Genomic DNA, 27,284 nt, shown 5'->3' with positions numbered 1-27,284 from the left:
TTCAAATTTCTCATTGATGGAATCAGGGAACAATCACAATTTGTTCCATCCTTATTATTCGATTGGATAAAGCACATCCTTATTATTCGATTGGATAAAGCACACCGTCCATTCCTTATTATCGGATTGGATGAAGAAGATAAAGCACATCTTGGGATGGCTTACTGCATACACTATCACTCATATATACAAAGAAGCTAACAGGGGAAAAATTGTGAATGGATGGCATTCGAGAGCCCTATGGATACATGAACTTCAGACTCATGGTGGACAAGACTACACGGGATGAGGGTCTGCTCAGCCTACCGTGACACTTTTTGCACACAACAACTTTCCTTTCTGCCTTATTATGGTATTTCCGGTTTTATTCCAGTCAGCATATATTTTTCTCTTATGAAAGTTTAGTGATAGACATTTTCAGAAACTTTATATTAGAAGATGGAGATATGAATGTCTGTTTGTTTAAGCAAATAGCTGGTTATTAAGCTGGTCATAAATGGCTATCCTTATATACTGGACCAATTTCTGCATTATATGAAGATCCTAAAGATCCTTCACATATACTAGTTTTATTTTGTTAATAGAATCAGCCTCTGAAATAAAAGTTCGACTCCACTTAAATCTCAAGATAAAAATGAAAGATAAGAATAAATTATGAAAGTTACATTATATCACTAGACATCCATAATGAAATCATGCATACATATGTATATATCCACAAGCATGCACGCAGGGCTCATGGGCGAGCGTGTCCCGTTTCATTGATGTCCATGTAAAACATTTTTATAGCACATATAGTGAATACTGCATAGCATTACAATATCCAATTCATGGGAAAATTTTCCACAAATTATAAAATGAATCAGACCATTTCGAGGCTACGAATAGAACGATTACCATTTCCTGCGATTCCTTAAGCTGTTCCTCTTGTGCTTTTTGAATATTTTCCATATAAATCTGTACTTGTTCGTTCGAATATCGACCAGAGTCGACATCCTTGTGCTTACTTGACCATTCCTGCAAATATAAACCAGAATTAACAAAGAGATCTCTATATACTCATTTCCACTATATTTGACTTCTGAAAAGTGCACACATACCTGAGCTTCGTGGAACAACTCATTAGAATAGGGATGGCCTCCATTTTGAGCAATTATAATGTCTATATGCTTCAACAATTCAGTTTTTTGCTTTTCTTTCACTGTTTCTGATGTGGTTTTATTATCGAAAAGGACCTTCCTACCATTGCACTTCCTTAGAATCTCCTGCAGTCATCAGCATAGGTTTATATATATAAACAGGTCATTTTAATGGTTGATAAATATATTGGTTCGGTAAAAAGAAAGCATATAACAAAGGCTCGATTCCATAATAGTTGTATTTTTTTTTAAGCCCATATGACATGATGAAGGACAGTTGCAGTGGCCTAAAATTAATAGGCAAAATAGCACGTTAGATTATTATTGAATACATGATGATGAGGAGGATGGTTAAAGTTCGCTGAGCTTGATAAGATTTGGAGGATGGCTCAAGTTTATTAAGATTCATAAAATTTATTTATTTTTATTATCTGGTTTATTGAATCAATCGATATGCTGGTAATTATGTCCACGAACACATATACATCTCACTCAGAAGATCAAGGTGAGGACGAAGCCTACCCACACACTAACTACATTGTTTGATTATTTATAAAATTTAAAAAAATTGAATACATGGTTTAAAATTAAAAAATTTTGAATACATGGTGAGACGACGGTTAAGATTTATTAAAATTTATATAACTTGAGAAAATTAAAAAATTTGAATACATGGTTATGAGGAGAATGGTTAAGGTTTATTTAAATTTATATAACTTGGAAATAATGGAGAAAGTATTGTAAGTTGTTTTGATTGTGTTTTTTTATTTAAGTTCTAGTTCTGATTTTCTTGAGAGTTTGTTTTGCAATGTAATCATATAAATCCATGTATTGAATGAAAGTTTAGCAACATTGCTTGTAACTAGTGTCACCGGTGTAGCTCGTCTCGCTTCTGAGCTGTGTGATTCTTTCATAAGGTCCATTGCGACTGAAATTGGTGGAAGAGAGAAAAGGGTTTGTTATCTAATGCGTGTTGAGCCAACCATAGAGCGCAAAAAGTCGTGCCGATCTGTGTTGAGAAGATTCGCTGTGTCTTTTGTGGAAGGAATCTGAGGAGTGGAGTTTCTGTCTACATGGAGACTAACGATATTTCGCTGTATGTAGCTCGTGTGAAGAATAGTTACCAAATTCGCCAGAACCCGGAAAAAAGATACAAAAATTTTTATATTATATGAAAATCTCCCATATCTAAAAGGATTATTCATTAGATGTTATACTATGCCTACAAAAGCACATAGAGGATGGCATATACAAACAATGAATACAAATGATTATTTATGGGATGTTATACTATGCCTATTGAACAAAAGTAGATGGAGGATGGTATATACAAACAAAGAATGGAAATGAGGGTAAAAAAAAATAATAGAAGGTAAAAATGAAAGTGGGGAATTTTTTTTTTTCAATTTTGGAACTTAGAAATCATTAAAGGAAAATAAAGAATGTGTGAAAGTAGTTTAATTTTATGAGTAGTTATTTTTTATTTTTGGAGAGATTATAGATAAATTAATTTCTACATAAATTTTATTATATAAACAAGTGCTACGTAGTAAATATAGGGAAATTGAAATTTAGATTGCTGAAAGGTGAAACTGTTATGAAACTATATAACTTTATTTAGTGATAGATCTAAGTTAGGGAATCAATATTTTACAAACAACTAAATTAATATATCCATTTACTCAATTTTTAGGAAAAAATAATATATCACTTGAGGCTAAAATTATGGCAATCTCAGTTTTTTTTGTGCTCACTGTTGTAATTAATGAAAATGGAGCAAAAATCAAAATCTTTATGAATTTTGTTGAGATTCTAAATTTATTAATTATCTATCATTTAAAAAAAATTAATAATAATATTAAAAAAAATTAATAAGAATGTTTAATGTTTATTGAATAGTTTATATTTTAATTTTGAATTAAAATCATTGTTATTTAAATAAATCTATTCACTATATTTAAAAATTTCAAAACAATTTACTTATACAATTTTAACCATTATTTTTTTAATATTTTATTATTAAATTTAATTTTAATAAAAATCTTCACATCCAATTTTCATATATTCACACCTAAAAAGAATTAGTATACTGTAAACTATAAACAAAATATAATGTAATAAGATAATCAAATGTAATTGGGCTAAGATAAATAAAAGACATTTGAATTTAATAAAACATATAAATATACAATATGTGGAATTACTTCAATATGATGAAAAAAGTTTATAAAATTAGGTAAATATATAAATTTTCAAAAATTTTACAAAGAGTTATTTGTTGTGAACCTTAGAGGTTTAATTTGTCTAAAACCAATTTATATTCCGAATAACAAAATTCTCCTTTAAAATTATATTTGGTAAAAAAAAGGGAAAAAAAAACTATTTGTATTCCAACTAACAAAACTCCCCTTGAAAATTATCCTTAAAAAAAAAAAAGGAATTTTTTTCGAAAACATTATCTCTGAATTAGAGGCCAGAGTGGAGGGAATTTAGCCGATCTCTAGGTCCTCTCATCTTGAACACAATGGAGTCACATGCTAGAGAGAGTCACTTTTGGCAGTGTTAAAAGTGCCCAACCAAACCACTAAGTGATAACTCTTATTTTCCCATAAATTCCTCAGAAAAAAGAGTATCTACATCTATTTGTAATGCAACAATTAGTACAAGGATACTTGCACATTTTATATATCTCATATTTGTTTTTGTAGTTCCTAAATTAGCTCAAAGTATGCAACAAGTAGTACAAGAATAACCGTACATTTTATGTATCTCATATTCATCTTTGGAGTTCCTAAATTAACTAAAAGTATAGCCTATAGATACCATTTGAAAATAATTAAATTCTAAGAATAGAAAATATTGTAATACTTACTCGACTAGTGGATGAGGAAGCCCAACGCAATTCAGAATTTGAAGCTAAGATAAATAAAACATATCTGAATTTAATAAGGCATGTGAATAAACAATATGTGGAATTACTTCAATCTATGAAAACAATTTATAAAATTAGGTAAATAGTTTTCAAGATTTTTACAAACAAATTATTTGTTGTGAACCTTAGTGATGTAGGAGCATCTAGACTTGGGCCAGCAATGTGACGGGGTGGTCACATGTTGTGGCTAAATGCAAGACTTGAGGAAGACTTAGTTGTTAAATTGTGTTAATTTCAATAAGGGTAGGTAATTAAAAGTGGTCTAGTTTAGTTAAATGTTGAGTTATAACTGAATAACTAATTCTTTCTTGTGTGGAAAGAAGTAGTTAGGTGTGACTGATGTATAATTCCCTTTTGGTAGAATAGAACGGAGAGAGAGGTAGGAGACAGGGGTTTTCCTGTAAATCTATGAACAGCTGAAAGGGCCATGGATTTTGAATATCTGGCCATGAACAAGAGGCTCTTTGTAATTGTTGTTTTTATCTCTGTAGAATTTGACTTTTGAGCCATATGCACATTGTTGAATTCGATTTTGTATGAATATGTTTGGTTTTAATAACCTTTGTGATGTGATTCTGCACATGGAGTTAGTTCTGGAATGTACGCAGGAGTAACCTCTGTGTAAATCGGTTCTTAACAGTATATGTCTCATCTGTAAACTGTAAGTGTTTTTTTTCCCTGCGTGGAATCGCTGATTGGTGTGAGTATATTCAGTGGTTATACATTCGAAATTGGTGGTGTATCTGAGAATAGCACTGGTTAAAAAAAAAAAAATTTGACCGATTTTGTTATAAGCTAAACAGAATCGTTTTGGCAAAAAGAAATCGATGTGTATGTGATAGCCATTGATTGTTTGTTGTGTTGATTGATATGGGGTTTGGTTCTTTGCTGTGATAAATGAATATGTATAGCCATCGATCGTTTGTTGGATTGGTCGTTATGGAGTTTGGTTCTTTGCTGTTATAATCGATAGTATTTAATACAGATTTATGGTTATGACCATCAGTTCCTCCATTCAAATGATTGTAGATGCAGTTTCCCAAACACTGGAATAAACCAATGCGTAGAGCACAGGTCTGAAACAAAGGACAGTGAGGTTTTAAAACCCAATTTGATTGTCAAATCGAAGGCGTTGAACAGTGAAGGTCTTAGCTACTGAGCGATTCTGTGGTGAGTTTGCAGAACTCTGTTTCGGTGCAGAGCCAGAGAGCGTCCAATGGAGATGACGAGAAGCCAAAGGTCGATGTGTGGGGTATGAATTTGCCAGGTTGAGTTTTTAAAGCATGGGCACATTTTTTTTTATTGAACTTTGATTTTAAAATCCAGCCATATATGAATGTTGATTGGATTGAGAGTTTGATACATGATTTTGTTGTGCAATGGGTTTATAACCATAATGAGGGATTTAAAAAGAAGCTTCCGCATATAACAATGATGAGGTTGCCAGACTTCGAGTCATAGGCGGGATGTTGAATTTGGGAATGCGTTTTTATATGCATGAGAAGAGTAAAGATTCTGGGTTTGCAGGGTAGACCTGCATCAAGTGGTATCAGAGCTGGAATAGCTCTGTGTGGAGATTTAAGTTTTCAGTTAGATTAATTGCATGTGTTAAGATCAGATTTTGGAACTGATGAAGATTGCAGCGCAAATATGCAAGTGCAGTTGAGGAAGTGAAGCAAGATCAACAGGATCTTGAAGGTGAGTTGTTAGATGATATTTGACTCTGGTTTGAAAGTTGTTTGCAGAGTTCAGGTTGCAAGCAGATTGAAGAAAGTCTCAGCGGGAGGAAGCAGATCACAGCTGAAGTGCAGTGATGAAGGGGTCCAGCAAGGGATTCTAGGTGAATGTGGTAGAACCTAAAGATTCAACAGAGGTTGAATGAAAAGGACAAGTGTGTTCTTGAAAGTTGCAGATGAGTGAAGCCTGAAGGAGTAGTGGAGAAATGCTCAAAAGGTTCCAGTAGAGGACCGGGTGATTACCAAAAGACCAGATCCGGAGGGAAGGATTGGTGAGGTAAGTGGCAGCAGGAGAGTTTGCTGTTGTAGAGGCTTGGTGCAACTCATGGGTGAGAAACTCATGGCGAGGAAGATGACTACTGAAAGTCATAAAGGAGAGAGCAGAGGTTCAGAAAGAGGCCACAACAGAAAGAGGGAGAAGGAAGATGCCAAGGCAAATGGCATATTGAAGCAGTTGACTGATGAAGAGTATGAGAAAGAGAAAGCTGAGATAGCAGTGCAACTTGGGTTATTGATGGAGTTGTTACAGGAGAATATGAAAGACCAGAGACATGGTTGGACCATGAGGAAGAGAGTGAAGTGGCAGAGGCTACAACAAAAAAGAGATCAACAGATAAACATGCAGTTAAGAGAAGAGCTGAGGAAGCTCGAGCAGATGATGAGTATACAATTGAGACATGAAAAACTCAGAGCAGCTGAGTTGAAGGTGGAGGTTTCCATTGGTGAAACAGAAGAGGAGATCATTGATGATTTCTTGAACTATTGGGTAAATCCAGAACGGCTGGATAATGTAAAACCTTGTATTTTTGTAGCTGACAATTGTGATGTGACTACAGGATTTACTGAGGAGGATGCGCAATCTTGTGAAGCTGTCACAAGTATGGGGAAGAATCTTTCAGGAGATAAATACTCGGAAGAAGAAAGCAGCGATGCATTTGTACTTGAAGCTGTTGCAGTAGAGAGAGGAGCTCAAAAAGAAGAGGCGGAGAGAACAAAAGAGCAGAAGGCAAAAGCTCTTGCAAAATTGGAAGAGTTGAACAAAAGGGCTGCAACATTTCAGGAGGGAGGAAATCCTAGAGGTGAAACCATATCTAGTGGGCCAGTAGCATCTAAAGCTATGCAGCAAGAGCAGGTCATTGTCAGTCAAAATAAAAATTCAGAATTATTACATGTTGCTCCTGGCAAGATAGAAAATATTCTTGGCGGTAGCTTTGCCGATGGTAACTGTATTACCAATGAATATGAAAGAAGTCGACCAAATCTCAGGGAGCAAAATGGTCTTCTTAAAGAGTGGGACACCCATTCTGATAGTGATTCCATTCAAGTTTCAGATGTGGCTGCAGCTGAAAGGAGCTTTGGAAAGAATGATGTTTATGATATCCCTATCAATGTTGTGAAATATGAACAGGGAAAACAAGAAAGTTTTCTAAGGACGAACAATGTGAGCAAAGAAGACCTAAATCATCATATGAAGGTGAATGAATAGAAGGGCCATGTGAAAGGGAGAGGAATTTTTGACACTACTGCTCTGAATGAAGCTCCTGTGATTATAATGCAAGATATGAAAGTTTCACCTAGTACTTTGACTCGGAGAACCGAAACTTTGCTAACAGCTGTACCTGTGCCAGAGTCAGATTTCTCTAGGAATGTGGATCAAAACCATCAGTCCATATTTCCAAAGCAAACTCGCATTCGTCCAAAGACAAAGTAGTAATATGTTGCAGATGAAAAATATTTGAGCTTTCAGCCATCAACACTGGAGAAGACTGGGCAGCCTGTAGCGCCAAGCAGTGGAAATTCTGTGGAATTGGTTACTGAAAATGATGGGCTCCACATGTCAAGTAGTTCTATGTTTGAAACAAGTATGCCATTAATCATTCCAATTGTTGCTAGTGGTAATGATGGTTCTTTTGTAGTCTGCAAGAAGAAAAATAATAGAAATGTAAAAAGCAAACATAAGACTGATAAGCAGGGCATAAATGTCAGTTCTGTAGGGTCATCAGAACATGATATCAGTATGTCTACATAGACAAATAGTATTGGTGGGGATTCAAAACATGGAGTAGAAAATGTCATTAGTAATTCCATCAAAGAAGTAAATAATGATGCTGATATGCAAAATGGAAAATCTGAATTTACTTCTGTAGGAGCTGGTGGGAATGATGTCAGTATAGTCCATGATACTTCGGGAGGCCAAGGAAGCATTATTAGAATAGATGATGTAGAGGGAAAACTTGGAAACTTTTTGGAGTTAAATCAACACACTGAAGTGTTGATGAAAGAAAAAAGTCTAGAACAACAAGTTGAAACTCTGTTGAAAGGAGACACACAGTGTAGATGTGTGAGACAAAGGAAGAAGTAGCTGGACAACAGCAACCAGCTAGAGCAGGAAGGGAGAATTAATGAAGACGACCAGTAAGAAGATCGACTGGAAACAGAGACTGAGAACATAAAGAAATCGAGGTTGCAACAGATCAGGAGGCAAAGGCTGGAAGCATCAGGAGAGGTGAACAATCAAATATTAAAAGATTTTCAGCAAGTTAAAAGAATTTGTCCAAATGGTCCTGATGCTACCCAAAAGTATGAAGAGACCGAAACAGAGGTCAAAAAAATTAGATTTATTGAGGCCGTCTTAGTGAATGATCTGGTGAATCATTCGATTGTTGAACCCATTGATTTTCATTCAATAAAGGTGGAGCGACAACATGGAGTAGAAGGAGAAAATGTAACATTGGAATTTATAAAGATGAATGACTTCAAGAATCAGGAAAGTATACGCAGAAGGTGTGCATTTCAAATAGTATTGCAAGTAAAGGATTTGCTGGAGGCGATTTCTTTGAATGGAAAGAAATTCACTGTTTGTGATGACATCCATGGTCAGTATTATGACCTTTTTAACATCTTTGAGGTTAGTAGGCTTCCTTCGGGGGACAATCCTTATCTTTTTAATGATGATTTTGTTGACCGAGGCTTATTTTCAGTTGAAGTCGTACTTGTGCCATTTGTATTCAAGTATATGTGTCCAAGAGGAAATCATGGAAGCAGGAGGTAGAACCAGATTTATAGTTTTGAGGGTGAAGTCAAGTCCAAGTACAGCAGAAGTATGGTTGAGCTTTTCGCTGAAGTGTTTTTTTGTTTGCTTTTGGCTCATGTCCTCAATGACAAGATTTTTGTTGTCTGTAATAGTCTTTTTAGCGTTGATGGTATAAGACTGGAAGATATCAAAGAAATTGTTCAATTCTGCGAGCCGCCTGAAGAGGGTTTGATGTGTGAAATACTTTGTAGCGATCCACAGCTCCATAAAGGGCGTGGACCCAACACACAGAATGTTGGTTTGTCTTTTGGAGAAGATGTGACCAAAAGGTTTTTCCAAGAAAACAATCTTGTGCAGGTGGTCAGGTCTCATGAAGTTAAAGAGGAAGAGGAAATTGAACACAACGACAAACTTATTACAGTGTTTTCAGCTCCAAACTAGTGTGATCGGAGAAGGAAGATGAAGCAGGAAGCAACTAACATGCAGCCTAAACAGAGGAGTAGAGCATATGGACAATCCCAGGACCAAGTCTGGGATCCAGGACGAATTTTTCTTCATTCCTTCTTGAAAGCACATGATCAGGAGATCATGAATGTTTTCAAGTGTGAGAGTCTGATGCAGGAGCATCTAGACTTGGGCCAGCAATGTGACGAGATGGTCACATGTTGTGGCTAAATGCAAGACTTGAGGAAGACTTAGTTGTTAAATTGTGTTAATTTCAATAAGGGTAGGTAATTAAAAGTGGGCTGGTTTAGTTAAATGTTGAGTTATAACTGAATAACTAATTCTTTCTTGTGTGGAAAGAAGTAGTTAGGTGTGAGTGATGTATAATTCCCTTTTGGTAGAATAGAACGGAGGGAGAGGTAGGAGACAGGGGTTTTCCTGTAAATCTATGAACAGCTGAAAGGGCCATGGATTTTTGAACATCTGGCCATGAACAAGAGGCTCTTTGTAATTGTTGTTTTTATCTCTGTAGAATTTGACTTTTGAGCCATATGCACATTGTTGAATTAGATTTTGTATGAATATGTTTGGTTTTAATAACCTTTGTGATGTGATTCTGCACATGGAGTTAGTTCTGGAATGTATGCAGGAGTAACCTCTATATAAATCAGTTCTTAACAGTATATGTCTCATCTGTAAACTATAAGTGTTTTTTTTCCCTGCGTGGAATCGCTGATTGGTGTGAGTATATTCAGTGGTTATACATTCGAAATTGGTGGTGTATCTGAGAATAGCACTGGTTAAAAACAAATCTGTGACCGATTTTGTTATAAGCTGAACATAATCGTTTTGGCAAAAAGAAATCGATGTGCATGTGATAGCCATCGATTGTTTGCTGTGTTGATTGATATGGGGTTTGGTTCTTTGCTGTGATAAATGAATATGTATAGCCATCGATCGTTTGTTGGATTGGTCATTATGGAGTTTGGTTCTTTGCAGTTATAATCGATAGTATTTAATACAGATTTATGGTTGTGACCATCAGTTCCTCCATTCAAATGATTGTAGATGCAGTTGCCCAAACGTTGGAATAAACCAATGCGTAGAGCATAGGTCTGAAACAAAGGACAGTGAGGTTTTAAAACCCAATTTGATTGTCAAATCAAAGGCGTTGAACAGTGAAGGTCTTAGCTACTGAGCGATTCTGTGGTGAGTTTGCAGAACTCTGTTTCAGTGCAGAGCCAGAGAGCATCCAATGGATATGACGAGAAGCCAAAGGTTGATGTGTGGGGTATGAATTTGCTAGGTTGAGTTTTTAAAGCATGGGCACATTTTTTTTATTGAACTTTGATTTTAAAATCTAGCCATATATGAATGTTGATTGGATTGAGAGTTTGATACATGATTTTGCTGTGCAATGGGTTTATAACCATAATGAGGAATTTAGAAAGAAGCTTCCGCATATAACAATGATGAGGTTGCCAGACTTCGAGTCATAGGTGGGATGTTGAATTTGGGAAATGCGTTTTTATATGCATGAGAAGAGTAAAGATTCTGGGTTTGCAGGGTAGACCTGCATCACTTAGAGATTTAAATTGTCTAAAACCAATTTGTATTCCAAATAACAAAACTCTCCTTTAAAATTATCTTTGGTAAAAAGGGGGAAAAAAACCATTTTGTATTCCAAATAACAAAACTCCCGTTTAAAATTATCATTCAAAAAAAACAAAGGGATTTTTTTTTTTCAAAAAATTACCTCTTAATTAGAGGCTAGAGTGGAGGGAATTAGGTATCCTCTCATCTTGAACACAACGCAGTCACATGCTAGAGAGAAGGACATCTTTGGCACTGTTAAAAGTGCCCAACCAAACTCGAGAGCTTTCACTTGAATGGACGAAGCAATAAGTGATAACTCTTCTTTTCCCATAAATTCCCCATAAAAGAGAGTATTTGCATCTATTTGTAATGCAACAATCAGTACAAGAATAATTGCATGTGATATCCCAAGACAATGTAAACATTTAAATTACACAAACAAAGAAATTTATTATTTTAAAGTTATAAAATAACTTTTCTTGAATTAGTTTATGGGTACAAGAATAATTGCATCTGATATCCCAAGACAATGTAAACATTTAAATTATTGTAGACAAACAAAACTATTTATTATTTTAAATTTATAAAATAACTTTTTTTGAATTAGTTTATGAAATAGTAAAATAAGAGTTATCTCTAAATATTATTTTACATGTTGAAGTAGTTAGGTTTGAAAGTTCCTTGTCCGTAACCGATTTCTTGAGGATTCATTCAAGAAAGATCAAGAGGATAGGGGGCGAATGATGAGAAAAAAGGTAAAATTGTCCTGAAATCTCAGGCAGCTTTATGTGCCTACCTCTGGTTTGGACCAGATAGCAAACCAGATAGTGGTGAGACTGTGAGTTCTCATAGAAAATAAAGAAAGTTTCTGACTGTGAATTCTCATAGAAAAGAAAGAAAGTTTCTGTATTCAACAAACGAGATAACAGTGAGACTATGAGTTCTCATAGAAAAGAAAGAAAGTTTATGTATTTAGGAGCAACTCGGGGGTTGACTAGTTGGCATAATAGTCTCAAGGTTGGGAGGCAAAGAAACTAGAAGCAAGGTTTGGGTGTAGGCCGAAACAGGAAATATTTGGGAGACATCACTCCAGATAAGTGAAAATTCCTCATGTTTATTAGTTAGACATTTATCCTATATGTTGTTATACTCTATGCATGATAATCACTACCAGAAAATAGAAATGGAATAGTTAGTCTATGTTATTTTCTTTAAAAAGTCCATAAATAGATATTTCATGCATCTAAACAAAAATGGACTAGTTAGTCTATGGTATTTGCTTCAAAAAGTCCATAAATATATATTTCATGCATCTAAACAAATAATAGAATGATGATGATCATAGTGGTTAATGTCCACTCATACCAAATTGGTCTATCAGACCTATAATTTTCTTAGTTTTTAATTGTTTGGCTCCTCATCTTTCTTCGTGAGATGGATGCTGTAGCTTTCATTTTTTTCTCTACGGTCTTCCAACTGCCTTTATCTTGCGTCTCCTTCATCTCTTCTTGTTCTTGGGACATTGGTGTCTTAGCTTCGTGATCTATTGTGTTCATACTTTTGAAGATAGCCGGAGAAGAAGTTTGGTCTAGGAGATCTGCTTTGCTGTTAAATGAAGATTTATTTTGTGGAATATTCGAATCCTCATAACTATTGCTGCTTGAGGGGACAGAGCTTTCTCCATGCTTGCCTTGAGAGTTGTTTCTTTCTTGCCCGATTTCTTGTGATTCAGAGTTTTCTCTAGAGTATTCTTCTTTGATGACAGTGTAGTGTTCTTTTTGTGCTCCTTCCCACCATGTAGATCTATGGTGTTTTTTTCTAGCAGAATTTTTTTGGGAGGCTTTTGGGCAATTTTTGGCTATATGGTCTGTCTCAAAGTAGGATTGGCATTTGAAGAGGACACTTTCATAATCGAGTTTCTGGTTCCACACATAGTCTTTGCTTGTTAGGTTTATTTCAGATGGGAATCTGGTGCTGAAGTCCATTTCCACACAGATGCGTGCATAGGTGGTTCTGGCATATTCCTCTGTTTCTGTTCACCTAAAGTAAAATTTCCCAATTGCATTTCCAATGGCTTTTAGCGAGGAGAGATTCCAGAGATGCAAGGGTAGGCTTGGTAATCTCACCCAAACTGGTGATGAGGTTATGACTATTATTGAGGGGTCGAATGATGGGTTCCATGGCTTCATGAATAGGCCTGACTTTTCCCAAAACCAAGGGCCAGAATCTAGAATACGTTGTTTGCTTTCAGGATTTTCAAAATCTACTATAAAGAAACCCCTAGCACTGGGGTAGATATTAATTTCATCAGAAATGATAGGCTTCCATACCGCCGAGATCCAATTGTCGAGAGCTGTCAGCCGTGGCAAAAAACCATTGAACCGACAGATTAGGGCACTTTCGGAAAACTTCAAAGCCTCATTGAGTGAGGCCTGGACCACCTGGATAGTGGGAGCTAGGGCTTCACTGACAATATGGGTAGGAGCTTGCCCTCTAGAAGTGGAAGGAACTGAGCCAACAGATATTTTCACGAAGCTGGCAGCCATATTTGCCCGTAGAATCCAGTCACAGAGAAAAAAAAAAAAGGATATAGCCAAATTCAGTAAACCATAACTAAAAAGAGTCCATAAATAGATATTTCATGCATCTAAACAAATGATAGAATACTCAGTACTCCATAAAAAGGGTACAACCAAATTTAGTAAACCATAACTAGAAAGAGTCCATAAATAGATATTTCATGCATCTAAACAAATGATAGAATACTCAGTACTCAATAAAAAGGGTATAGCCAAATTCAATAAACCATAACTAGAAAATTGACAGAGATTTGTAAAAAGATTATCATGGTAATAAGATAAACTATTCCGCACAGTTTAAATATTTATGCACTAACGAGCATGCCAAATATTTACTAATAGATATTTGTTAAAAGAATTATCATGGTAATAAGATAAACTATTTAACACAACTAAATTATTTATGCACTAATCAGAATGCCAAATCTCTGAGTAGAAAAAGGTAAATCCTGAGTACTCTGTTACTAACTAAACCCTAAACATAGAGACAAAATAAACAACTGAATTCAAATAAGTAATAAGGGAAAACGAACACATGTACTGAAAATAATTACGATTGTAAACCCTCGAGGATTCTCCCTCGATAATTTTCAAAACGCTAACCGCTAGAAAAGCAAGGCATATAATAGCACTATTGTTATTGCCATTGCACATGGTATAGTTTGACCAATAGGATACAACTTTAAACATGACAAAGCCCATGTAGAGATACTGCGGAAACCATTACCGCCTCCAGAATATAAACGAGGGTAACAAGCAAATACATATGAAGAACTGAAATTTATTCATAATGGCAATAAGACTGTCGAAACTGTCTTTGAGAAAAGAAGTTAACCGAGTCGGGCCAGGGGTTTGAATCTACCCAACCCTCAGCACTATTTACAAATTCTGAATCACGTGCCTTCAGGATGACATTAACCAAAATAACTCTAGATACTAGGAAAACAATTAAAAGCACCAAACGACCGCATAAAAACCCTTAGAATTTACCAAATGTATACAACCGACAATGCCTAAACAAAATCACTCATAATATCACTCATAATATAGTCACATCAAATATTTCATACTTCGAAGTCTTTATAGAGCCGAAACCCCCAACCAGCTAAAATGAGCAAAGAACCATTAGGCAACACAAGTACCCAGAAACGAATGAGCCTGCCATTACCCCGTTCAGGGAGCCGAGTGTGGGCTCCATCCAGCTCTTCGCCCAACACTTTATCTCTGCAAGAACCCTCAACCCCAGTTGGGAGGAGAACCGAGGGTTAAAACCATAAACGATAGCAAAATAAAGATTGAAGAAAGAACCATATTAGATAAAACTACTCAGGAACAATACCTATTCTTGATCAACTGTAGAATCTTTCCATTGCAGAAGTTTGCACCATGAATCCTGAAGCACCCGATAAGTTAGCCAGAGCATTTAGGTAACTCAAAGTAGCCACAATTAACAATTTCGGAGTAGCAGTTCCAACAACAAGCCAGTGACGGGAATACCTGAGTGAGAAGGAAAATGTCCATAGAGTACACCGAAGCCACTACTAGAAGAGGGAAAATTAAAAGGGTAAACACACCAAACCGGAGGCATAGAACATGAAGGTTCTCCTCCACCGTCCAATCAAAATGATGATCATAGACCGTTGATACGGAGTAAATCCTGAAGCCATTGTCGGAGTGGTACAACATTAAAGACTCGAGCAACATGCCACCTCCACTTAGGTTGAGCAAAAACGAGCGAGTTAATGTGAAGTGGAGGTCGAATGGTGTAGTATTAATGGAGTTCAGAAATCTGGGCAGCCCTCAAGGGCTAAGTAAATGCAACGTGTATGGTTTAATAAATCGAATATACGAGAATGACAAGTGGCCTCTAACTTGGCAGGAAAACTCTCTAGTGTATAACCTTAACACCTTAAGTCACGAATTGTGGGTATCCTCATCTACATAATTGTATATGAGTTATATTAAATAGTCAATGCTATATTAAAACTGTGTATAATGAATAATTACAATAGTAATTTCATACGTTTTACAATTAGGTTCTATTTGTGACATAGGGTAGTTTAGTAAAAAAAAAATATATATGTATAAAGTAGCTTGTGGATGTGTGACATGTGGTATCAGAGCGCCTAGGTTGCAAAAATGAGGCCTCTAGAATATAATTGAATAACAACATTGGTGATGTGCACAGAGGAAGTCAGGAAGCAGTCAGCATGAGGAGAACTGGAAATCCACCACACAGATCCATAATGGGAACAGGGCCAACATCATTTCAAGAAGGAAATCTTGAGGTATGGGTGCAGTTGGGTGATGAGCCACGAAAAACCAACACAGCCATCATGGAAATTGTACAAGAGTTGAAGGATGAGATGGCTCGGCTATGCGAAGGTAATGAAAGACTAATGTAGGAAAAGAAAAATAATATGAAGAGTCTATCGGAGAGACAAAATCATCTGCCACTAATTCCTAGCCTAGAACACAGAAATATGACAGGACATCAATAATATCGAATTGAGAATAAGGAAACAAAAGGTGGCGAAGAGAATTGTGAAGAAGAATCACATAATGTGTCGTGGCACAAAACACAGAAAAGATAGAAAGTGGAACTTCAAGGGGAGTTTCGAAAAATAAAGCCCCCTCTCTAAGATGGTGGATAGGAAGAGAGAGCGGAAGCCTCACTCATCAATATGAACAACTATTTTCAACTTTATGAGTACAACCATAATCTAAAGGCTCGCCTGGCCATCTTCCAAAAACAAGGGAAAACCACCTTATGGTGGGAGGAAGTAAAGCTAGTTCACGCACTGAATGAACAAAGCATAACCTCGGAAAATTTTCAAAGGTATTTTAAAGAAAAATATCTAACCGAAATATTTTATGATGAGAAGGCAAAGGAGTTTCACGATCTCCCACTAGGCCAACTATCCATGGATGAGTTCATAACAAAATTCACATCATTACTTTGGTATCTCCCTTACTTACGCAAAGAAAAGGAAAAAGTGCAGTGGTTTATCAGCAACCTCCCTTTGTTCATGAAAGAACGACTGGAGTTTGATAACCCAAAGACCATGGAAGAAGTTATACGAAAAGCGCAGATATGATACCAACAAAAAAGACAAAAGGAAGATGTGGGGAAGAGATGGATTGACAAAAAGGGGTTAAAATTTACTTCTAGCCACAAGGGAAGTAAGGGCATAGTCAACAAAGGATTGTTTAGAGGCCAAAGTAACTGGAATATGAATAGGAATCAGCCCAGATTTAAGTTACCAAGTGAATCAAAGGTGAATGTGTTATCACTGACAAAATTCTCAAAGGAAAAAAAGTAAGAGATCAGAAATCTTTTCAAGTTCAAGCGAGGCAGCTCCTCAATTAAGCAAGGAATTTAGCCCTAGGGCTAAGGAAACATCATCACAGCTGCATAAAGATGATAGAACAGTTTCGCAGCGCGCTGCGAAACCCCTGTATCAGCCTGTTTCAGCATAAAAAAACTTTGCTTTCTGTGTTTACTAGTCAACTTCAAGGAGGTCTCTAAAGCAACTGAAATCCTATTTTGGGAAATGGAAAGAGGTTTTTATTCCTAACAGACTGAAATAGAAAAACCTCCTTCAGTTTCCTCAAATCCGTTACGGGCTGAGAGAAATTAATGACCAAAGTTGCGCTACGAAACTGCTGTAGGTGCAGTTTTTCATCTTCTGTTTTACACCTCTTTTTCAAAGACAGATTCTGGGCAGCTGGAGTCATGTTTTAAAAAACCAAAAGAGGTTTTTGTTAAGCACGGATTGGTTCACAAAAACCTCCTTCAGTTTTTCCAAATACGTTTTCTGTGAGAAATTATGAACTCTGTCCCAAGACATATTTTTCAGCCAGAACAGCAGTTTCGTAGCAGCTGAAGCTGTATGAAAAGCATTTGGGTGGATCTTTGCCCTTCCGAAAGATATTATGATCACAGGATGTTTAGGTTATTTTATTATTTTGAAGATGAATCTCTTTTGCTCGATGTGGTTTGAAATGTCAATGAAAGATGCTTTATTTTAGATCTTAGCTATGTATGGAACGTCAATGGACTATGTTGCTGTCAACAGATCCGTGATTTCTTAATTCACATAATGCTGTTTATAAGTCTTGTCTCAGGATCATGTGTGTTATGTGGTCATTGGATTATTTTCACTCATCTTTGGAAAAGAAATGTCAAGGGAGTTAAGTTGATGGATAATCTTACCACAGCCTCTACTCGAGAAACTCATTCACCGAGGGTCACTGCAGATAAGGATGCAGAGAGAATTTCTGAGAATTTTATTCAAGTGGAACAAAAGGACTTGTCAGTTAATGGTGAAAGTAGACTAGAAGTCCATGCATTTAAGGATGAGAATGATGATGTAGCTAGTGAGGTAGACAATTATATGGATGCTCTTACTACCATGGAATCAGAAATGGAAACAGATTCGGATGGCAGGGCCAAACATGAGTTTGATTCAGATTTCAATTCAGAACATAAGGAAGCAGGTATTGAAACAACAGGACAGTTACATGAGAAGGATGGTCAGTGTTCGGACCTTGCTGATGCTGAAGCTACTGTTTTTTTTACAACTCTGATTCATCTGATGAATCTTTGAAATTAGAGACTTCATCGAGGTTTTTGAATAACCATCCAGTAAATGTTATTTCTAATGTAGAATCAACGGCACACACTGGCAATTATTTAGCTATGAAAGGAAGACTGTGTTTTTTAAATTAAACAGCAGTTTCGTAGCGCGCTACGAAACTGCTGTAGGTGTTGTTTTTTAACGCAGACAAACAGTTTGATAAGATGATCGGAAATTTTCAAAGAAAACACCTAAGGGACATATAAGAAACCAAATGAAGCTATCACAGCCATTCAGATTATGACAGGTGCACCTTTTGGAAAAAGTGAAATGTTTTGACTCAAGTTTAAAGTTTTTGTTATAAAGGCACTTTATTACTGGTCATTAGGGTTTGGAAGGAGTTGCATACGAGGAGTCTTGGCTTGCACACCTGTCCATCAATGAAGCCTCCAACACATCTAGAAACATGGTGGTGCTCTACATTTTTGGGATATTAAAGAGCTGGAGACATGCTGCTGCATTTTCGAATAAGTGGTGGAAGACTGGAACCGAAAAAACAGGGGTTTTCTCCTAACATCACTGAACCATCAAAGCATTCAGCATCCAAAGCTAGCATGGAACATTGAATCCTCCTCTCAGCCATCTCGGCCAAACTAAAAGGAGACAGGTGTCAAAGAACAAGAAGGAATCATTCTACGAGGAAGATAGAGTTAGAGTTATAGTTAAATTAGGACTCTTTAGACTCTAGTTTAGCACTTATTGTATTTAATGAGTTAGTTCAATAGCAGATAGGGGTCATTAGTGGCAGTCATCGAGCTCCCCTCATGCTGGAGGAGGAAGCTCAATGTAGTTAAAGTTATGTTTCTATATATAGATGAAACTTTTGTGTAAGGAGGGTTGGATATTTGAGAAAACAGAGTGTTATTTTGGCTTGTGTACAAACTCATTTTCAGTAATACAAGTGACTGCTTTTCTTCTCAGGATTCATACAGTGTTTCAAATGCTCAAGATATGTGGTTTTGTTTTATCCTTTATGTTTTTACAGTTGTATAGATACACAATCACTCAGAATTCACTTTGCTGCTCTGATTTCCTGTGTGTATTTGTAAGCTGAGGTTTTCTATGAGATGTGTTTTGAGTATTTAAACATCACATGCCCTGACTTCTATGTATGAGTAGTGTTATAGTTTACTGAAGGATGATTAACTCCATAAGCCCAATGGAAGTGTTTGTAATGTCTGTCCAGCCAACATATTTGTTAAATTTACTTTGCAAGAGTTAGCCATCTCATCAATAGTCAAATCAATAACCTTTTGAGAGAGCCCTCTCAGACTAAGGAGGCTAAGCCTTAGTCAAAAGATTGGTCTGAAATAGTTACACAGAGTCTACCTGATCAGCAGCCCTTCAGTGCTTGATTTTGTGATAACAGAATGAACAATTTGGCAGAACAGAAGTAGAAGTGACCAATAGACCACCTGTACAGTGTTGGGGATGCGGAGGCCCACATTATGTCAAAAACTACCCACACCGCAAAGGAGCTGATCAGATTTCATAGATTCAAGAAGCATCCACTGTGGGAGAAGTGGCAAGAAGCCTCCTGAAAATTAATGCAACCCTTGAAGACCATCAAGCAGAATTTCAACCAACCATGGTTGAATTTGAAGGTAAATTTTTCGACCAAACTATATCCATTTTAATTGATCCTAGAGCTACTTTGAGTTACATTAGCCCCAAGATAGTGGAACAATGTTGTTTGCAGGCTGTTAAGTTTAAAAATCCTTGGTTAGTACAACTAGCCACGGGAGCAAAAAGAAGGGTGTTGGCCAAAGTTAGTAATTGTCCCCTAACATTAGCTGGTCAGTCTATCATGGAAGATCTGAGCATGCTACCCTTGGGATCATACGACATCCTTATAGGTATGGACTGGTTGGAAAAACATTGGTCCCTCATTAACTGTAAAACCAAAACCATCAATTACCTGAATGAGAAAGGAGAGAGACATGAAATTCAAGGTATTCAAAAACCTTTGCAATTAAGACCTATAACAACCTCCCAATTAGCAAAATGCATCAAAAAAGGCTGCCAGGTTTATGCAATACAAGTAGGGTATGTTGATTCTAAAGATAAAATTACTTCCTTAGAGAATATACCAGTGGTACAAAATTTTCCGGATGTATTTCCTGAGGAAATTCTGGGACTACCCCTGAAAAGGGATATAGATTTCACCATTGAGTTGATTCTAGGAGCTTCCCCGGTCTCCCGAGCCCCTTACCATATGAGTATATCGAATCTAACAGAACTAAAAATGCAGCTACAAGAGCTTCTTGACAAAAAGTATATCCGTCCTAGTGTGTCCCCTTGGGGAGCTCCAGTGCTCTTTGTTAGGAAGAAGGATGAAACCTTGCAAATGTGCATGGATTACCATTAGCTAAATAAGTTGACTATTAAGAATAAGTATCCCCTCCCCCATATAGATGAATTATTTGATCAGGTGAAGGGTGCAACCGTATTCTCAAAAATTGATCTCTGCTCGGGTTATCACCAGATTAGAATAAAAGAGGAGGATATAGCAAAGACTACATTCAGGACTCGTTATGGGCATTATGAGTTCATAGTGCTGCCCTTTGGACTAACTAATGTCCCAGCAACCTTCATGTGCCTCATGAACAATATATTTCATCAGTTTTTGGACAAGTTTGTGTTAATCTTTATTGATGATATACTAATCTACTCTCAGAGCATAGAAGAACATAAGGAACACCTCTGTATTGTTTTGTAAGTCCTAAGAGAACACCAGTTGTACGCTAAATATAGTAAATGTGACTTCTTTAAAGAAAAAATCTAGTACTTGGGACATATCATCACCAAAGATGGAATCACAGTAGACCTAGATAAAATAAGGATTGTCACGAAGTGGCCGATGCCAAAAGCTTTAGCTGACATAAGATCGTTCATGGGTCTGGTTGAATATTATAGATGTTTCGTGGAAGGATTTTATACGGTAACATACACTATTACCTCTCTGCAAAAGAAAGGAAAAGCCTTTAGGTGGACCCCTGATTGTCAAATGAGTTTTGATCGGCTCAAACATTTACTCACCATTGCACCCATCTTAAGCATTGTTGATCCCAATAAAGAATATGTGGTTTGTACTGATGGTAGGAAAGAAGGTGTAAGTGGCGTACTAATGCAAGAAGGAAAATTTTTTGCCTATGAATCAAGGAAGATTAAAGAATATGAGAAAACAATATTCGGCCTACGACTGATTAGGTAAGAAATTTCTATTAGTGATTGATCATCATAGTCTAACAAACTACTTCAGACAACCCACTTTGAATGCTAGGCAAGCTCGTTGGGCTGACTTCTTAAGTGAATTCGATTTCGAAATCAAACACTTGAAGGGAAAAGAGAACTGGGTTGTGGATGCCTTAAGTCAAAAGGTAAATTGTTTGTATGAAATTTCTTTCAGTGAATCACGAACTACTTTTTATGAGCAGATTCGAGAAACAACCATGCAAGATTTAGAATATAAACATTTATGGCAACAAGCTAAAATGTTGAACATCCATGAACAACAATTGGGTTATGAGGTAAATTATGATGATTTTCTGATTTATAGGAAAAGGATTTATGTACCTAACAAGAAAAATCTTAAAAATCTAATTTTAGATGAATATCATAAGATTCCTTATGCAGGCCACCCCGGATACCAGAAAATGATTACTGCCCTTAGAAAGGAATTTTTCTGGCCTGGTATGAAGAAGGAGGTAGCAAAATATTTAGCCCACTATTTGGAATGCCAACAAGTAAAGGCAGAGCACCACCACCCAGAGGGATTGCTCCACCCAATGCCTATTCCTGAATGGAAATGGGAAACCATATCCATCAATTTCATTATTGGACTGCCCAAGTCTAAAAGGAAAAATGACTCAATAATGGTGGTAGTGGAAAAATTGAGAAAATCTGCTCATTTCATACCAGTACAGTCAACTTATAGAGCAGTGCAAATTGCTAACATTTTTATGCAAAATATTTTTAAGTTGCATGGAGTACCCAAAATGATCATTTCTGACCATGATGTGAAATTTACATCAGCATTCTGGAAAGCTCTATTTGAAGGATTGGGCATGCAACTACACTTTAGCACTGCTTATCATCCTCAAATGGATGGATAGATGGAATGAGTAAACCAAGTATGCAAAGACATGTTGTCGACTTATGTAATGCAACATCCATCCAAATGGGAGGACTACCTGCACTTGGTAGAATCTGAATATAACAATGGGTATCATACATCCTTATAGATGAGTCCCTCTGAAGTGCTAGATGGGCATAAGTGAAAGAAACCCTTGAGTTGGAGCAGTGGAGAGGACAAACTGATGCTAGGGCTAGATATGTTAGAGTAAATGGAAGAGATGGTTAAAAAGGTACGAGCTAATTTGATAGTTGCTCAAGACTGCGAAAAGAGCTTTGCTGATAGGAAAAGAAGTTTTTGGAAATTTCAAGTGGGTGATCATGTTTACATCCAGGTACGAGCCAAGAAAAGAAACCTACAATGGACTAGATGTGCTAAATTAGCACCTCGATTTTATGGCCCTTTCCAAATTGTAGCTCGAATCGGACCAGTGGTTTACCAGCTTGCCTTATTCAGCCATATTCATGTGCACAATGTTTTTCATGTTTCTCTACTTAAGAAATACATTTATGATGCTAACCATATAATCAATTAGCAAGACCTTTAGGGAAAATATATAGTAAGTTTTTCTTCTGAATTCAAACTTATTAAACAAGTTGGTTGATGATTTAAATTATTTTTTGTTATGTATAGGTCGAACTGGAAGGCGAGTTCTTGGTTGAACCTCTGGTTGTACTCGAACGGAGAAACATAACTCTGCGGAAACAAGTTATCACACAAGTTAAAGTGCAATGGTAGCACTATGGCCCGGAAGAGGCTACGTGGGAAGATAAGCAAGTTATCAAGGAGAGCTTTTTGGGTTTATTCTCAGAAGAAAAACATCGGGATGATGTTACATCTTGGGGGGGAAGATGTGATATCCACAAACAATGTAAATATTTAAATTACTGTAGACAAACAAAACTATTTATTATTTTAAAGTTATAAAAGAACTTTTCTTGAATTAGTTTATGAAAAAGTAAAATAACAGTTATCTGTAAATATTATTTTACATGCTGAAGTAGTTAGGTTTGATAGTTGTTTGTCCTTAACTGATTTCTTAAGGATTTATTCAAGAATGATCAAGAGGATAGGAGTATCTGACATCAAGGAGAATGATTAGCAAAAAGGTAAACCTGTGCTGAAATCTCAAGCCGCTTTATGCAGCTACATCTAGTTTGGACCAGATAGCGGTGAGACTGTTAGTTATCGTAGGAAAGAAAGAAAGTTCATGTATTCAGGAACAGCTCAGGGGGGAGACTATTTGACATAATAGTCTCAAGGTTTGGTGGCAAAGAAACAAGATGCAAGGTCTAGGTGTAGGCTGAAACAAGAAACATCTCGGAGACAGCAGTCCAGTTAAGTGGAAATTCCTCATGTTTATTAGTTAGACATTTATCTTGTATGTTGTTATACTCTATGCATGATAATCACTACCAGAAAATAGAAATGGACTAGTTAATCTATGGTATTTTCTTAAAAGAGTCCATAAATAGATATTTCATGCATCTAAACAAAGGATAGAATACTCAGTACTCAGTAAAAAGGGAATAGCCAAATTCAGTAAATCATAACTAGAAAAATGATAGAGATTTGTAAAAAGATTATCATGGTAATAAGATAAACTATTTAACATAGTTTAAATATTTATGCACTAGCGAGCATGCCAAATATTTACTGACAAATATTTGTTAAAAGAATTATCATGGTAATAAGATAAACTATTTAACATAGTTTAAATATTTATGCACTAGCGAGCATGCCAAATATTTACTGACAAATATTTGTTAAAAGAATTATCATGGTAATAAGATAAACTATTTAACACAACTAAATTATTTATGCACTAATTAGAATGCCAAATCTCTGAGTAAAAAAAGAGAAACCTTGAGTACTCTGGTACTAACTAAACCCTGAACACAGGGACAAAATGAACAACTGAATTCAAATAAGTAATAAAGGAAAACTAACACAATTACTGAAAATAATTATGATAGTAAACCCTCGAGGATTCTCCCTCGGTAATTTTCAAAACCCTAACCCCTAGAAAAGTAGGGCATACAATAACACTATTGTTATTGCGATTGTGTAGGCTATATAGAAATGACAATATCAATTTAACCAATAGGATACAACTTTAAACATGAAAAACCCCATGTAGAGATACTTCGGAAAGAATTACTGCCTCCAGAATATAAACGAGGGTAACAAGCAAATGCATATGAAGCACTGAAATTTATTCATAATGGCAATAAGACTCTTCAAACTGTCTTCGAGAAAAGAAGTTAACCGAGTTGGGCTAGGGTTTGAATTTACACAACCCTCGGCACTATTTATAAACACTAAATCCCCTGCCTTTAGAACAACATTAACCAAAATAACTATAGATACTAGGAAAATTGTTAAAAATACCAGAGGGCCACATAAAAACCCTTAGCATTTACCAAGTGTATACAACCAACAATGTTTAAACAAATCACTGATAATACAATCATAGAAAATATATCATACTTCGAACTCTTTATAAACCCGAAACCCCCAACCAAATAAAACGAGCAGAGAACCATTAGGCAACGCAAGTACCTTGAAATGGATGAGCCTGCTGTTACCGCGTTCGGGGAACAAAGTGAGGGTTCCATCTAGCTCTTCACCCAATGATTTATCTCTACAAGAACCCTCCACCCCATCTGGGAGGAGGACCGAGGGTAATAACCATAAACAATAGAAAAATAAATATTGAGGAAAGAACCATATCAGATAAAACTACTCAGAAACATTACCTATTCTAGCTCGATTATAGATTCTTTCTGTTGCAGAAGTCCATGCCATGAAATCTAAAGCACCTGATAAGTTAGCCGCAGTGTTTAGACAACTCAAAGCGACCATAGTTAACAATTTCAGAGTAACAGTTCCAGCAACAAGCCAATGACGGGAATACCTGAGCGAGAAGGAAAATGTCCACAGAGTACGCCGAAGCCATTACAAAAAGAGGGAAAAATGAAAGGGTAAACACACCAAACCAGAAGCATAGAACCCTAAGGTTCTCCTCCACTGTCCGATCCAAATGATGATCAAAGACCGTTGATCCGGAGTAAATCCTGAAGTCGTCGTCTGAGCAGTACAACATTAAATATTCCAGTAAGGTGCAACCTCCACCTAGCCCGAGCAACAGCCAGCAAGTTAATGCGAAGTGGAGGTTGAATGGTGTAGTTTTAATGTAGCTAAAAAATCCAGACAGTCCTCAAGGGCTGCGTAAATGCAAAGTGTATGCTTTAATAAATCGAATAAATGAGAATGACATGTGGCCTATGATTCAGCAGGAAGACTCTCTAGTGTATAACCTTAACACCTTAAGTCATGAATTGTGCGTATCATAATCTGCATGATTGTATATGAGTTATATTAGATAGTTAATGTTATATTAAAACTATGTATAATGAATAATTACAATGGTAATTTCACAGGTTTTACAATTAGGTTCTATGTGTGACATAGGGTAGTTTAGTCTTTTTTTTAATATATATATACATAAGTTAACTTCTGGATGTGTGACATTGCACACTTTGTATATCTCATATTCATCTTTGCAGTTTCGAAATTATGTCAAAGTAATTCTAAGAATAGCAAATGTTGTAATACTTACTCGACTAATCGATGAGGAAGCCCAATTCAGAATTTGAAGATAAGATAAATAAATGACATTTGAATCTAATAAGGCATGTGAATAAACAATATGTGGAATTACTTCAGTCTGATGAAAAAAGTTTATAAAATTAGGTAAATATATAAATTTTCAAAAATTTTACAAACAAGTTATTTGTTGTGAACCTTAGAGGTTTAAGCTTTCTAAAACCATTTTGTATTCCAAATAACAAAACTCTCCTTTAAAATTATCTTTCAGAAATACCAATGGATTTTCTTTTCCAAAGAATTATCTCTGAATTAGACGTGAGAGTGGAAGGAATTAAGTTGATCCCTAGATCCTCTCATCTTGAATAGAGCTGAGTCACATGGATTTTTTTTCCAAAAAAATCTCTACATTAGAGCACAGAGTTGAGGGAATTAATTCGATCCCTAGATCCTCTCATCCTGAACACAACTGAGTCACATGCTAGAGAGAAGGGCATAACTCTTGGACAAAGCAATAAGTGATAACTCTTGGTTTCCTGGGAATTCCCCGGTGTATATGCATCTATTTGTAGCACAACAATTAGTACAAGAATAGTTACACATTTTATATATCTCATATTCATCTTTGCAGTTCCAAAATTACGTCAAAGTATAACATATAGATACGAGTTGAAAATAATTAAATTCTAAGAATAGAAAATGTTGTAACACTTGACTCCACTAATGGATGAGGAAGCCCAATTTAAAATTTGAAGCCAGTTCTTTTGGACACCTAGCGTAGGATATTATTCATAAAATATCAATGAATCCCATTTCAACTTTGATATAAACACAAATCCAAATCGTGCAATTTATATTGGTGTGCATAAGAATGTTGATTTGGAAGTTACATATGTTTTTAGATAATTCATTAAAAATATAGTAACCTATCTAAATGTTGGTCGTGATCTTATTGAGTGGAGCTAAATCCATAATTTTCAGACCAACTAGAATCTTTTCCCACTTCCACTTAGCCTAATATTTCTATTATAAAAAAAATAGTAACCCGAAAAGAAAAGAAAGAGCGATAATTAGAAAAAAAATTATATTTAATTTCATTTATATCAAAGTCCAAATTGTAATATTAAAATTTCACATCCACCTTCAATTGGATTATTTTATTTGATATTGATATGGATTTTATATAGTATGTTTAATAGAAAATTAAAAATTAACAATTTTCTAATAAAAATTATTAGATCACAAATCATTTATAAAATCAAGATTAATATTGATTTCTTTATAGGTTTTTTCACAAAAAGCTTTTTAAAAAATCATAAAAAATCATAGGCTTTCTCATTTCTTTTTTTCTTTTAGAAAAATAAAAAAATAAATAATAATAAAAAATCATAAAATTAAAGAGAAGGGAAATAAAACTAAAAAAAATAACAATTGTTAAAA

General features: G+C 35.8%; 1 protein-coding gene and 1 long non-coding RNA gene across 2 annotated transcripts in view; both read right to left on the bottom strand.

Annotated features, from left to right (window-relative positions):
• LOC149180742 (immune-associated nucleotide-binding protein 9-like) overlaps positions 1–27,284 on the bottom strand; it is a 309,969-nt gene that overhangs the window by 28,998 nt on the left and 253,687 nt on the right. The window contains exons 3-4 of the mRNA XM_089416261.1: positions 1,101–1,265; positions 898–1,017 (exon numbers count right to left, since the gene is read on the bottom strand). Of these exons, the coding sequence (XP_089272387.1) occupies positions 898–1,017; positions 1,101–1,265 (285 nt within the window). The remainder of the gene's footprint in view (positions 1–897; positions 1,018–1,100; positions 1,266–27,284) is intronic.
• Positions 24,766–25,525, bottom strand: LOC149180743 (uncharacterized). Its single transcript, XR_016256959.1, has 3 exons — positions 25,153–25,525; positions 24,995–25,057; positions 24,766–24,901 (listed from the first exon to the last, which is right to left on the bottom strand). It is a non-coding gene; the product is annotated as an uncharacterized LOC149180743 (long non-coding RNA).

The sequence above is a fragment of the Pinus tabuliformis genome, chromosome 3_2, assembly GCF_031772625.1.
Source record: "Pinus tabuliformis cultivar Carrire ecotype Pingquan chromosome 3_2, CPIR1, whole genome shotgun sequence".
NCBI lineage: Eukaryota > Viridiplantae > Streptophyta > Pinopsida > Pinales > Pinaceae > Pinus > Pinus tabuliformis.
The sequence above is the reverse complement of the archived record's forward strand: the minus strand, read 5'-3'. Positions and strand labels throughout refer to the sequence as shown.